Here is a 14645-nt window from a genome sequence, read left to right on the forward strand (position 1 = left end):
AATGGGTTCTGATGGTGAGTAGTCAAAAGGAATGGCAAACATTCCCTAGAGTATTTTCTAAATGGTTTCAAAACCTGACTTTAAGATATTTTGTGTGTAAAATAGAGAGATGGGGAAGTGAGGAGGGAAGAAACATAAGGAAGGAAGGAAAGAAAGGAAGAAGGGGAGAGGTTGTTGGCTGGAGATTGGAGACTGCTAGGAGGTACTTCTAGAAGAAGGTTTGTGTTGGGTGACCACTACAGCAAACCTGGATGTTTGTCACTATGAGACAAAGAAATCATAAAGCTTTCTGAGGCAGGAACTGATGTTATTTAAGGAGTTTACATTTTAATCTGTCTGCTCTCTGCTACATACTTTTGAGAAATTGGTGAGGAAATTTTTAACTAGTGGTTAGAAGATGACCCCTGGTTCTAAGAAATTAAGGGACTTGTCCACCACCTTATAAGAATCAAGTTCCCTCACTATTTGTATCTGTTTGGCTGTATACACAAAAAGTGTAATGAGAAGCAGAAAAAAGAAACAGAGGGGTCCCTGGGTCTCAGTTGGTTAAGCGTCTGTCTTTGGCTCAGCTCATGACCCCAGGGTCCTGGGATCAAACCCCACATTGGGCTCCCCACTCAGGGGGGAGTCTGCTTCTCCCTCTCCCGTTGCCCCCTCCTCACCCCACTCATGATCTCGTTCTCAAATAAATAAATAATATCTTTTTTAAAAAAATAAAAGGAAACAGAGACATTGCTGACCTCTGAGGAGAACTGGGAAGTGAGCTAGCTGGGCTGAAAGGGAAACTTTTCATTGTAAATGTTAACGGGCTACCAGAGCAATAAATGAAAAAGTAGGATCATTAGGACTCAGACCCTTCGAGAATGAAGTTTGGGGTCACTTCACAAGGCAAACAACCCAAATCCAGGTAGGTCATGGTTTTGGGCAGGGAAACAGAAAATGCACAGCAACAGGAGTGAGCTGTGTCCCCTCAGCCCCATGACCAAATCTGGACTCCAAGAGTGTAGTAGCTTTCTCTATCTTCTCTTTGTTCTTTACACATGTGTGTTCTGTATATGCTGTCATTTTCTTCTTTCTCCCTCCTTCTTACCATTATATATACATTTTAAAGGATGACTTTGTGATTTAGTCTGTATGTAGCAGCATATTCAATGGAATTTCCTTTGAATTTTTAGAAATGATTAATATAGCAAGAGATGTATAGTGACTGTTGGGACTATAAGTCTCATTCTGGGGAAAGGGTACGAACTTCTCTTTTTCAAAGGACAGCTTTAGCTTGCTAGATGGTAACATAGAGTCATTTTATTGCTGTTTAGAAGTTCAAATGTGTGTGCAGAAGTGCATATGAAAGATAAGTAACCACAGGGATAAAGTGTGCCAGTTACTGATTTATTGCCTTTCTTTTCTTATTGCCAAATCCACCCTTCAGTGCCCCATTTGTGATATTGGACCCATTCCACAGGAACATCTCTCCTTCACCAGCTGGCATGATATCAAGCTATGCCAATAAGAGGAACGTGGAAGGGCACTGTAGGAGGGAGAAGCTTCTTTCCTGGTTCTGGTATGTCTTCACATTTCTTGCTCCTGCAGTTCTTGGCCAGCCTGTGGGACATGCGGTGGCATTCACCTGCAGCAAGGCTCAGTGACAGCCATCCATCAGCTTCTTGGCAAGATTCACAAGTGCCCCGAGGGAGTTCAGCAGCACTCCTTTGCTAGCTTCCCATAAACTTTGTTGGAAGCCAGGTAGGTGTTTTGTGCTTGCCAGCCTTTTTCTCTGGCACCTCAGTGCACTTCTCCAACACTCCACAGGCCACAGCCACACACTCCCCAGCGAGATCCGAATCCTTGGAGGGTGTGGTATTACAATATGTCACTTACTTGGGAACTCTGGCTTAGTCCTAGGATAGGAGCTTCTCCCTACATACGCTATTTCTATGTTCTTTAGAGTTCTTTTTATTCATTAGTAGCTAATTCTCTATTATCAGTTAATAATCATTTTTATTAAACTTTCCTTGTTCAGATTACTTTGGTGTTTTGTTTTGTTTTTTCTCCTGATTGAGTTAGTAGGCATCCATAAAGTGCATGACAGGGAAGACATCATGCAGAGGGCCAGCAATCACATGCCGTGAAGCAGTATAGTAGTTTTAAGGAGCCGTGCTTAGGAATATGGTGATGCACACATGTGGGGTGGTGTGGGGTGGCAGAGGAGTGGGCGAGGTGAGACCCAACCACTGGAGAGCTGCCCTGGGCCAAGAAAAAAATGTTTTTTACGCTGTGCTATATAGTTTATTTCAAAAGCATTTTTTCTAGGTACTACTGGACAGAATACATGCACTTATATCTTTAAAACTAATTAAACAGAGTAGGTAACAAGAATTTCCTTGGACAAATTTTTGAGATGAATCTATAGCTAACTGACAACCAATGATATCATACCTAAGAGGTAAACTCAATGTCAGGCTCCAGAGAAAAAAATGCCCCTCCGTGGCCATATAGAAAACCTAAGAAGAGGGGCACTGGGGTGGCTCAGTTGGTTAAGCATCAGACTCTTGTTTTCAACTCAGGTTATGATCTCATGGGTCGTGTGATCGAGCCCCACGTTGGGCTCCATACTCAGCATGGAGTCTGTTTGGTATTCTCTGTCTCTCCTTCTGCTCCTCTCCCTGCTCACGTGCACTCTCTTTTCCTCTCTCTAAAATAAATAACTAAATCTTAAAAAAAAAGAACTTATGAAGAAACACTTTCCATAACTCCTAAAGGTTTTGTGCTCTGCTTCCCTTCTGAAACCAGTTACTGTGTCCCTCAGAGCACAGTACTAAGTGGCTGAGGCTTCCTCTTGAGGTGATTGTTTCTTCAGATGGAAAGATGTCTCATCCCTGTTAAGGCTGGCTGTGAAACCTTTGATACTTTCTCCTGAGACGTGTTTCAGGAGTAACTGGAGGCTTCTTTTGGGGTACTGGACATACCAGAAGAGCGCAGGACTCCCAGAATATGAGTAGTTGCACTTGACCTGCACAAAGTCCCCTTCAAAGACAGAGATGTGGTCCTCAGGCTGGGTCACCATCTGAGCTCCCATTCCTCCTGTAACACCAGTTGAGCATCAGGAACAGTCTTGCAGGCTGAGGAGAATATTCCTTTCAACTAATCTAAATCAGAAGACCACAGAAAGAGAATAAAAGGGGACTATACTCACTGAGTGTGACTATCGTCAGGAACACTGAGAGGAGGAGGGTGGCCTTCATGGCAGAGCCGCAGAGAAACAGGAGGCTCTTTTCTGCAAACAGTTCAGCCACATGGACACTGACAGAGCGGGAAGTGAGCTTACTGGTGTGTAAAGCAAAAGCTCTTCCTCAAAGAGCTGGTAGGTTTCTGGCTTTCTGTGAAGTTCAATTTGTGTAACATCTTCCTCTAGAGGCAAAATCAGATACAGCAGATAATCTTGCTCTTCAAGGAAGCCTTGACATTCTCAGAATGAAGAGGGATTTTCCTCACAGTTAATAAGACAAAGTGTAATGTTATACTAATTGAAAAAGCATGCTACTATAAAGGTCCAGATAGAGAGATGGTGGAATGGAATAGAAAGTTCAAACATACAAATTACTCATGGAAAATTAGTTATAACAAAAATGGGGAAAAGAGAAGTTGAAAAAAATTAAATGTGCCTTCATAAATGGAGTTACTTAGAGATCGACAAACAAATGTGGAAATCTGTCTTAGTGTCTGTTACAAAATAAATTTGAAGTGAAATAATATTTAAAATTTTAAAATAAAATAAAAGATAAGCTATTCTTTAAATAAATTGAGGATGGTCATAGTTTGAGCATGTCAGTCAGAACGCATAACAGAAAATATTGATAGATCACATTTCATAGAAACGTAAACTTCTGTACGGGTACACTAATGAAATGTTTAAACATTACCAGATCAAGTGATTTTTCACCCATCATCACTGATTCTGACCTTCCCTACACCAGGCAGTGGTCTTTTAGAATTTAAGTTCTACATGTTTTTTAAAAAACAGGCCAACAAAGAAACAACCATTTGGCTTAGAAAGAAGGCAATTCTAGATAGATGATAGATTGAAAACGCCCCTGATTCCCTGTGCTTCGCCAAGGAGCCTCTGGTAATCAGCCAGTGATGCCAAGAGAGCTCAAGTGAGGAATCTTATGGGGGAGTCACGTATCATTCTGGGGTCAGGTATCAGGGAACTCAAGGATGAAGAGCACAAAACTATAGATCATTGAGAGAGCTTGGCCTGCAGAGATTACTGGACTTCTAAGAAGGAAACCATTCTCTTGAGAAGCCTCTCCTCTGGCCCCCAAATAGCCAAAAAGGAAGTAACAAGTAGGCTGAGTCTGTCCTTAATAAAGAGGAGTACACGGATATCAGAGAGCATGAAGGTTACCTTCTAGTTTTTCAGCAGGGTACTGACATCTGCTCTATCAGTGCCCTACCGGCTGCTACCCTGCTGACCAGGGGCACAGAAACATCTAGGCTCTTCATTCTCACAGGATCGCCTCCACATAGACTGCCCCCAGTAATCAGACATGTCAGGAGGGGAGTAAAGAAAGGGAAAAGAAACTTCAGAGAGAAACGAAGGCATCATCTGGGTCAAGTACAGCCTGGAAAAATGATCAGGGTCAGTGACTCAATTGCCTTAGCCAAAAATCAGGACACGTAGTCTGAAAAGTGATTGAGAATTCACTTATAAGAAATCTGTGTCAAAGAAAGAATACATCATTGAATGCATTGTTGATTTATTCAATCCCCTTAGAGGAGTAAATATAATTAAATGAAATTAGGAGAATTCTGTAAACCTCAGACTTGTGGTCACCATGAACAAATACAATGTCTCCAACAAGACTGGTTTATGGAAAGAAATAGAATGTGTATATGATGGTCACCCTGACCTCATTTCTATCTCCATTCTTCTCTTGTCCAACAGTTTCTCTGTATACCTTGCAGGCACACCTGGCTGATTCTGTTCTGTGACTAATGAAGAATAGGCCACATTTTGAAACTCAAGTAACTATGTTCTATTTCTATCTCCCCAATTTCTCTTCTCTTCACTCTCTTTTCTCCTTGCTCTCTACACATACTCATTATTTGTCTCCCATTTCATCTTCTCCTCTCCTTTTTTCCCTGTTTTTCTAATCTCAGAAGAGATATAATAGAAGGTAGAAATCATTGGAATAATTTTGAAGTGAGGGTAAAGGCTCATATTTTAGCATTTTTAGTCATAAACACCAAAACAGTAAATATGTAATGTAAATATTTTCTCCTGGAGCTTCCAGCTTTCCCTTTGTCTAGATGATGCTCAGGTCGGCTTGGAGTCCGCATTCACGTCAGCCGACCGTCCTCACAGATGAATATATGGCGATCTCTCTGTTCTGACCGGGTATGACGAGACCAGATGCTCTCAGAACTGCTGCTAGCCCTCGTTCAAATTCTCGCCAACGTTCAACTATCTCAGAACTAGAGGGATAAAGTTGTTCATTTAGAGTAATGCCTAGAGTGCCCCCTACTGGTCGAAAACCAGGCTGGAGATTTTTTTTTTTTAAGTGAACCGGTTTCTTCCTCAAAATACCATTTAATGAAGGCTACTATCTTAAAATATTTTGTCAAATTGCACCTTCAGGCTTGTATGTAATTTCTCCAATCTATTTCAAAATAAGTCCACAGCAATTTATTGAAGGTCTTCTATAAACTAGATCTTGTGCTGGGACTTAAGAGATCAAAAACTGAATGAAACATTATCACTAATCGTAAAACACTATGGTATAACAGGAAAGACAAACATATAAGTGTGTGTGTATTCATATCCCAAATAGCATCCCAGAAAAGTACAACATGAACCCAGAAATAAGGAGACATTTCTTAGAGGACACTTAGACAAAGATTAATAACAACGTGATCATTTTGTCCTTTCCCCAGAAAAGATAAAAAGAAATGTTATCAAGAAATTAAGTAGAGATATTATCTTGGGAGTGGAATAGAGATGTTTCCCACATGAAAATAGAAGAGGGGGAGTTAAGGGTTCCCGGCTGGTTTGGTTGGTAGATCACGCAACTCTTGATCTCTGGGTTGAAACTTTAAGTTCCATGTTGAGTGTGGAGATTACTTAAAAATAAAATCTTAAAAAAAAAAAGAGGAGATGGACAGAGATGTAGAAAGAAGTTGGGGGGAACATGAAGTATAATTACTTTACTACTAATTTCAAAATTAATTTCTGTTCCGTGAGCCTTAATTTTTGTGTGTGTAAACTTTTTATAATGTTTTGGGGGTGATTTTTTTAATCACATAAATCACAAACAATTTAGAGTCATAATCACATATACAAAATATCTTAAAAATGTGAGCTCTTTGATACAGTTGTTTCGGAGGACATAAAAATATTCTCTGGTCTTGGATATCCCTATTAGAATTTGTGTAATCTTTGATACTATGAACTTTGGTCATGAAGGTCGATTTTCCTCTGAGCTTTGTCAATGTGCCTTGAAAGTCTAGAAAACTTTGTTGAGTATGCAGTTTTATATTATATCATGAATGAGTATGAGTTGTTACAAAATGCCTAGGAGTTTTTCAGCAAATATTATATTTGATATCTTTCTATGGGTTAGTAACCTCAAATTTTTAATTTGGAAATCACTGGGATAGCTATTTCAAAAAACAATTACCACTGGGTGGCTTTTAGATTCTCAATATTGCTTTAAGAATCATGTAAAATAGGTTCACTGGTTTTGTGTTACCCGAGATTGGAAATCTAGATATCGTGACGTCTATTTTACTTTAAAACATGGGAGTGTCACACGGTTGGATATTATGTATGTGCTAGAAGTTAAGCTTCAAATCTAGGTCGAGCCTCTATATTGCGCTGATTAAGAATCTATGTTGTTCGTGTTGCCTTTGTTGAGAATTTACGTGGCACAGCTTGTCAGCTAACATTATAACCATGTTCTTCAGTTTTCCACATGTAGCTCAACACCTGAGGCCGTGCTAATGACCTTCATGAATGCTAGAAATGATTTTTTTTTAAATAAAAATGCTCTTGCCTTTTTTTCTTCAGAACTCTGACACTTAGGGGCACCTGGGTGGCACAGTGGTTAAGCGTCTGCCTTCAGCTCAGGGCGTGATCCCGGCATTATGGGATCAAGCCCCACATCATGCTCCTCTGCTATGAGCCTGCTTCTTCCTCTCCCACTCCCCCTGCTTGTGTTCCCTCTCTCGCTGGCTGTCTCTATCTCTGTCGAATAAATAAAAATAAAATCTTTAAAAAAAAAAGAACTCTGACACTTAATGATATACTCAGCGTGGGAGTGGGGTGGGGACTTGGTGGGGTTCATCTGTCTTGGAGAAATTCATCGGAAGACCTTGATCTGGAACAAAGTCTGTCAGAATGGAGCACAGCATGGCTGTTGAGGCAACTACTCAGGGGGTAAGCAATCCAGAGCCCAGCCTGTCCTGCCCTATTTGCCTTCACTGAAGAAGAGAGCTTGGAAAAGTCTCCTGAGTTCTTGAGTCACAGAAAGTCCCAGTGTCTCAGGAGGTTTGTGTCCAGCTCCCCTGCAGTCCCAGACACTGTGTCACTCGCACCACAGAAGGACTTGGCTGCGTCACTCCCATGGGCTGAGGGTTTCCTCAGGTGGAAGGAGGTTTCAGCCTTCCTAAATTCAGCCTCAAAACCTCTGATGCCTTTAACCAGAGTGTCCCCTGAAAAGTACCGGAGGAGAAGCTGGAGGCCTTGGCTGGGGTACTGCTCATACTAGTAGAGATAAGGAGTTCTGCTATAGGAATAATTGCACCTCAGCTCCAGAGGGGATCCTTCAGAGACAGTGACATGGGCATCAGGCTGGGTCACCAACTGGGCCCCGGTTCCTCCTGAAACATAAATGCTGAATCAGTGAGACCAGGACACACTTACCTATGAAGAGACGGTGTCTTTATTCTGCATTCAATTAGAACACAGTCACTTTTGTGTTGGGAGGAAAGGAAAGGAAAAAATGGTACTTACTTGGGGCAAAAATCATGTCAAGCACTGAGATGAGCAGCAGGAGCATGGCTGAGCAGGGGACACGCTGTGGGCTCCGGAGCATGTGGGACAGTGGCCAAGGTCACTGAGCCTTCAGAGCCATAGGAAGAGTGGGGACGTTGGGCTGGACAAGCCCCTTGCTTTGATGAGTTTTGAAGATGGTTAGAAGGAGTCTTCCTCTTCCGGCCTCCTCTTGTCGCAGCTTCCTCTCTGCACAGACGCCAGCCAGCTGCAGGGAGGAGGGGCTGAGTGTCTGGCGATGATCTGCAACAAGAACAAACATCTCATTTGTGCAACATCACCCTCTGTCTCCAGAGGCAGGACCAAGGATCTAGGAGAGCTAGCGGTCTTCTGCTCTCATGTCAGAGATGTGCTCGTCATTACTTCACCAGAAAGTGTTTCTTCCTCCCTGAATCTGTGATGACATCACCTTCCGCAGGACATGGTATTAATCCTAAAATAAGGGAGAAATGGCAGCTTTGTAAAAATAGAAGAACAATTTACTTCCCTGAGAAATGAGTCACTATTCTAGACTTTGGAGTACCGTTGAGAGGCTCTACATTACCTTTTAAAGCCGTTCATCAGGCAGAATGACTAAGATCAATTGCCTCAGCAGAGCTGAGCTTCATATGGCCTCGTGCTGCTGGGTGATATTTAAAATTAGCCTGGGACATGTGACACTATCTAACCAGTGCAAACTTACTAAGGCAGTAATTTTCTTTGTCAGGCAGAAAGTGTGAAGAAGATTTCTTGGTTTCAGGTGAACACATTTGATGCATGTTTAGGCTATGAGAGAATAACTTGGGCACTCCATGTTTAAGTGGAGAAAGCGAGAGTCCTGTTACAATTGCTGATGGACAGAACAGACTGATATATTTTGCCAAATGATGGGGACCTCACAGTAGAAAGAACATTGACAGAGGAACATTTGCAGAAAAGTGAGCAGAATTATAAATGTAAGGAAAATATGATGTATAAATAAGTGATTCTAGAAGGAATTCAGTAGAGAGAAAAAAGCGAATCTGTATGAACTCAGTAAAGCTGGACGGAGGGCAGACAGCAGAACGGAAATGAGAGGAACTTCCGGGGGTGGGTATAGAAGTCATGGAAATAGATCATCAGGGACACTCAATGTAGCGAAGCAACACAGTCCACACAGCAGGCACAGGGCCTATCAACCTGGGGGAGTCTGCTCTATGTTCTAATAGTAAGATGAAAATAGTAAGACTTCCCTCCTCGACTTATGTTGAGACCACTGAAACCTTAAAACTGAAATGACCAAAGAGAGAAATCTCAGGTGAAATGAGAATCTGGTCAACAGGAGTCCTTTTCAGGACTTTCAGTGAGAACAACGCACTCCTTTCTGAATCCTCTGTTGACTTGCACCAGCCTGAAATCAGTTCTCCCTCGGGCTTCTGATTTACTTCTTGCCTATAGATTTCTTTCACACATGGGACTAAATCACATGGCCGGATTGGAATTTTAAATGTACCGGGATGTGTTTATGATTCAAAATATCTGACTAAGCGTATGTACTCTCCTCCTTTCTCCCCCAAATTGTCACTGAAATAAAATTTAGAAGCATAAACAGGATGAATTTAAATCCATAATGGGAAAATAGTAAAAAGATAAAACATCAACAATCCAAAAAGAAGGAAAGTAGATATGAGCACAGTGATGAGTGAGACGGAGAGGGGAAAAGCATAGCCCAGAATGAAACATGAGAAGATGTCAGTAGAATGTGAGTGAAGGAAATTGACCTCTTAGGACCCTGAAGAGGTTCTGGGCTGAGAAAGAGTCTGATGGAGGGTAGGAGGGACAGACACAGGGGACAAATTGAAGGTCAATATGTGAATTAGCTATGCTGGTCTCCTTCTTTATGCTCCATCCAGCTACTGTACTTCTATGTGGAAGCATAGGGTATATAGAATTTCATTTAATACTGAAATCAGTCCTGAAATATACATGGTAGAAATATATATAACATGGGCCGGGGAAGCCTAGATGGCTCAGTTGGTGAAGCATCCGAGTCTTGATTTCAGCTCAGGTCATGATTGCAGGGTCATGAGATGGAGTGCCAGGCCGGGCTTTCAGCTCAGTGCGGAGTCTGCTTGCAATTCTCTCTCCTTCTTCTTCTCCTCCCCCAACTTGCACACACTCTCTAAATAAATAAATAAAATCTTTTAAAAAGAGAGAAGTATATGTATTATGGGCCTAAGATCAAATGGCCCATTGGTAACATGAAAGATATTCAAGCTGGCACCACAGACCAAATTCTTCCCAGTGAGCCATGACACCAGAAGACACACAGCATAAATAGAACTAGAATTCACATGCCGTGATTCCAGCACAATGTCCTGCTCTTTCTCACTGCTTTTCAAATCTTTCTTCCATGGTTTGGAAATATTTGTGAATAGTCTTTAGTCCACAAACTGAGAATTTGAAGCAAGTTCCCGACTGGGTTGCATCCTTTTAGTCAGCGACTATGGGAACAAAACGGAACAGATATCTTAACTCCCCATTTCCAGGTTTTCTCACCCTTTGGACTACATAAACGATGTCCTGTCTAACAGCCCACATCTTTGGCTTTACAATAAATGTGACTTTTACATTTTCCCCCTGTAATTGTAACATCTATCACAAGGCCTTATTTCTATCAAGCCACAAACCTTTATCCTGGACTTGGACGTAAGTTGTAGGGCAATTCCCAAGTACCAAGGACTCAGGGAAGGGGGGCCTTTGTATAATCTTTGGTGTTATCAACTTCCTTCACCAACATTTTCTAAGACATCTTCAATACCATATGGTTTTGATAATTGATCCACTCAGGTCTTTAATCACCATAACAAAGCTCCTCAGTGTCTGGAATTCTTTGAGGTACTTACTTAGAGATCCTTCTCAGGAAACGTGAAGTCATTCTGAGCTCCTGTGTTATGCCTGGGGTATAAGGCATTCTAGGGCTATGGCTAATGCTCTTAATTCCCATGTGCATCTAGACAGCAAACAGAAATTTTCTACCCTGCAGCCTAGGCTCTATATCAGGCATTGCTGGGGCCCCAAAGGGTTTGGGTACAGTCAGCAGGTGTCAGGGGAGCACTGCGTGCTCACTGCACAGAGGTAGGTGGCTGAGTCCCTGGACTGGGAGTCGCTGATGAGCAGGAAGACATTTTGTTTTGCTGCATCGACCTGTGCCGAAAATCTTCCTTCCTTTTTGTCACCTTTGGAGTACAGGTACACCAGCAGCTCGGGGCCCTTCCCGGAGTACTGTCTGTACCACACAAAGTACTGGGAAGCACTGTCACTATAATTGCAGTTGAGAGAGGCAGTGGCTCCCTGCAGAACCCTCAGAGATCCAAGACTCTGCTCCATTCCCTTCTGTTGACTCTTCATCCCTATGCAAAAAGATAGCGGTCAGTCAAAGGATATTCGTTGGGTAGTGGATGCTTACTCTCCAGAATTAAATGAATTTTCACAGGCCTCCTACACTGACCCTCCCTCTGTGGGGGAAAAACATTCAGGCTTCTACCCACAGGCCCAGAATAGGTGATAACTCCAAATATTGTACTTTCTATTCCCAGAGAGATGCCCCAAACTCACAGGTTAACTGAAGCCACAGCATCACTAGTAAAACTCTTGACTTCATCGTTCTTTCCTCCTCTGGTGCACTGAGGATTCAGATTTGAAGCCCTAAAAAAATGAGTCTAGCTCAGACATTTCAAATTCTTCTGCTTTAGGAATCATAGAATCTATTCTACCAACTAGGAAAAAACAGATCTTTTCACCACCCCTGCTACACCAAGCCCCTCCTCTCGCCTCTTTTTCCTGCTCTCTCCCTCTCCTCCCCCTGCTCTCCTCTCTCTCTCTCTCTCTCTCTCTCTCTCTCTCTCACACACACACACACACACACACACACACACACACACACACACGAGAGCTTTCCTCACTCTGAGAAAACACTGCCATCTTGTGGACTCATGATAGAGATCAAAGAAATGTTCAAAATGCAGACCCTTATTGTATGAACTGATAGCAGTAAAAATCCGCCACTTCAGTAAAATTAAAAATTTAAGAAGCAGATGGTCCAAGTCAATGTGTGTGGGGAAAGGGAGATGTGAACGTGTTTTTCGTGAAATGGCAACGCCTGTCTGAGCAAAAGCGGTTACAGAAAACAGCTACTTTCCTGCACCGAAAAAGCAGTCATAGAGTATTCTATCTTAGAAGCCCAGTGAGGTTCTTGCAATTCGAGGAGCATCTCATATTGTGTAGCTCTTCACCACATCTGGCCAGACACTTCCTATCTCATTTCCTCACCTCCAATTTTTAAAGAAATTTATTCTAACTCAAAAGAATCTTTTCAAGACAGGTGGCCTAAAATCTGACCAAATAAACACGTTTCCAGCTCAACACTTGGGCAATTTTTTTTTTTTTTTAGAAAGGCCAAGGACTGGAGGAATTTGGGATTCTTCATACCATTTTGCACCAAAATAGTGCTTACTAGAGCTATTACTATTATCATTATTATTATTATTACTACTATAGAGATGGACTTGACTTCAATGTCTAGGCTATAGAGAAAACCTAGTGTACCCATTCGTGTGTCTCATTCTTATTTCCTTTTCTTGCATAAAGCACCCGTATTTAGGGATTCAACTCCACAATTTACAGATCTGGTCTTGTACCCTCTACATCTCCATCCTACCGTAGCCAGCAAACCAGATTTGTCAGAGGACAATCTGTGTCAGAAGCTTCTCTGGGGCTACAGAGAAGCACAGACAACAGTTGTCCTTCCTGTTCCACAACCAACCTCGTGTCCTCGCAGAAGCTGGTGGCTACAGACCAGCAGTGGCTCGGCCCTCTTCTGGTCGGGACCCATGTAATCAGTATCCAGACAAGAGGGGGTGGTCAGGCCCTTCCCATTCCCACTGAAAACTGTCTGAAACAGCATGAGGGAAAAGATGCTAATATTGGAATCCCTTTCTCTGAGAGGACATTCCATTTGACAGAAACCACACAGCCATTGCTCAGTAAAGGTAAAAACCGAAGGAGAAGAGACGGCCACAGAAGATGGCAAGCACCACGGTCTTAGGGAACTTATGAACCCCAAATATAAAGCCTTAAAAATAGAACGTGGACCTGAAGCACAGTCTTTGTATGAAGCACCTCACCCTTTTTTAAGATTCATCACAAAAATGAATATAAATGGCTAATCGACCTAATACTGTGGGAGATACAAAGCCTTATCCATGCTGGCAAGATGACAAAATCCACAGAGCATCACCATGGTCCTGCCTGCAGAAGCTTCCGTGCCTAATGCTGTCTAAAGAATATATGGAACTCCTTCAGATGATGGAAGGACGATGCTGAGGCGATCAATCAAAAAGAAACTCCACAGTCCCCTCTCTCATTTGATTTAGATAGTCTTCATTTTCTTCACCAGTGCGTTTCTTAGACATGTCTTGTGAACCTCGAAGTACTGCAGGGCAGGCTACCATTCAAAGGAAACTTATCTCATATTGCAAATGCTAGTGATTTTGTGTCCATTTGAGCTCACATATTTCAAACGTGCTTCAGGTCCACGTTCTGGGTGCTGATGACATGGCAGTGCCATACATTGTTTGTATCTCCTCCTTTTTCCTCTATGAGTTAAAAATCAAATGCTTAAACAACACAGTGATGTTAATGAGCACACAATGGGTAAAGATGTGTGTGTTTCCATGTATATGAAAATCTCCAATTATTTGGGGATGGAGAAAGAGCAACAACCCAGGCACCCAGGAAAGGAAAACCTTAGACCCTGAGAGGCAGGGAAGGGTGAGGGATGAATGGTGTCTCTGTGTGCCAGACCTAGCACTGTGGCTTAGCAAAACAACCCTATGGTCTGCTGGGGCCAAGCAACAGCTGTGGTTAGCAATTTGACCTCCTCTCATTTGTCAACCTCTTCCACATTCTTTTTTTTTTTTTCTTCTAAGATTTTTTAAATTTATTTGACAGAGAGAGAGAGACAGCCAGTGAGAGAGGGAACACAAGCAGGGAGGAGGGGTAGAGGGAGAAGCAGACTCCCCGCTGAGCAGGGAGCCCAATGCAGGGCTTGATCCCAGGACTCTGGGATCATGACCTGAGCCGAAGGCAGACGCTTAACAACTGAGCCACCCAGGCAAAACTCTCTTCCACATTCTACCAACACAGAAAAACTGATATGAATGTGGCCTGGCCTGAACTATTCTTCTGTGCCTGACACCATCAATGGAAGCTTCCCAATATGGATTCCCATCACCGTATGTGTATACAAACATAAATCAGCACAGCCTTTTTTCAGTCTGACTGGGACCAATGTATATGCTTCTGATGTCCAGACAGTCTTGAGTTAGGCCCCCTGACTTGCAATAGAGGTTGCAAATACTCAGGAACGATGCTATACAGCTTTACCAAAGTGATGTAACGCTGACTCTAATCAAGTTTAACAATAAATCCCAACCTGGGTTAACTTGTGTCCCTTTGGGTTATACATTTATGTCTGGGGAGAAAAGGGCCAGAGAACATCCTTCTGTTGGAATGTGGTTGCTTCTTGGTCTTTTTTTTTCTTTTTTTCTTTTTTCTTTTCTTTTCTTTTCTTTTT

The 14645-nt window shown here is 42.4% G+C and overlaps 1 gene segment (V, D, J or C); it reads right to left on the reverse strand.

Moving 5' to 3' along the window:
• Positions 1–11104: 11104 nt before the first annotated feature.
• Positions 11105–14645, reverse strand: part of LOC117797714 — a 6175-nt gene continuing 2634 nt past the window's right edge. The window contains 3 exon segments of the V gene segment in view: positions 11105–11421; positions 11627–11702; positions 12834–12962. Of these exon segments, the coding sequence occupies positions 11105–11421; positions 11627–11702; positions 12834–12962 (522 nt within the window).

This window comes from Ailuropoda melanoleuca, unplaced genomic scaffold (genome assembly GCF_002007445.2).
Source record: "Ailuropoda melanoleuca isolate Jingjing unplaced genomic scaffold, ASM200744v2 unplaced-scaffold11384, whole genome shotgun sequence".
Lineage (NCBI taxonomy): Eukaryota > Metazoa > Chordata > Mammalia > Carnivora > Ursidae > Ailuropoda > Ailuropoda melanoleuca.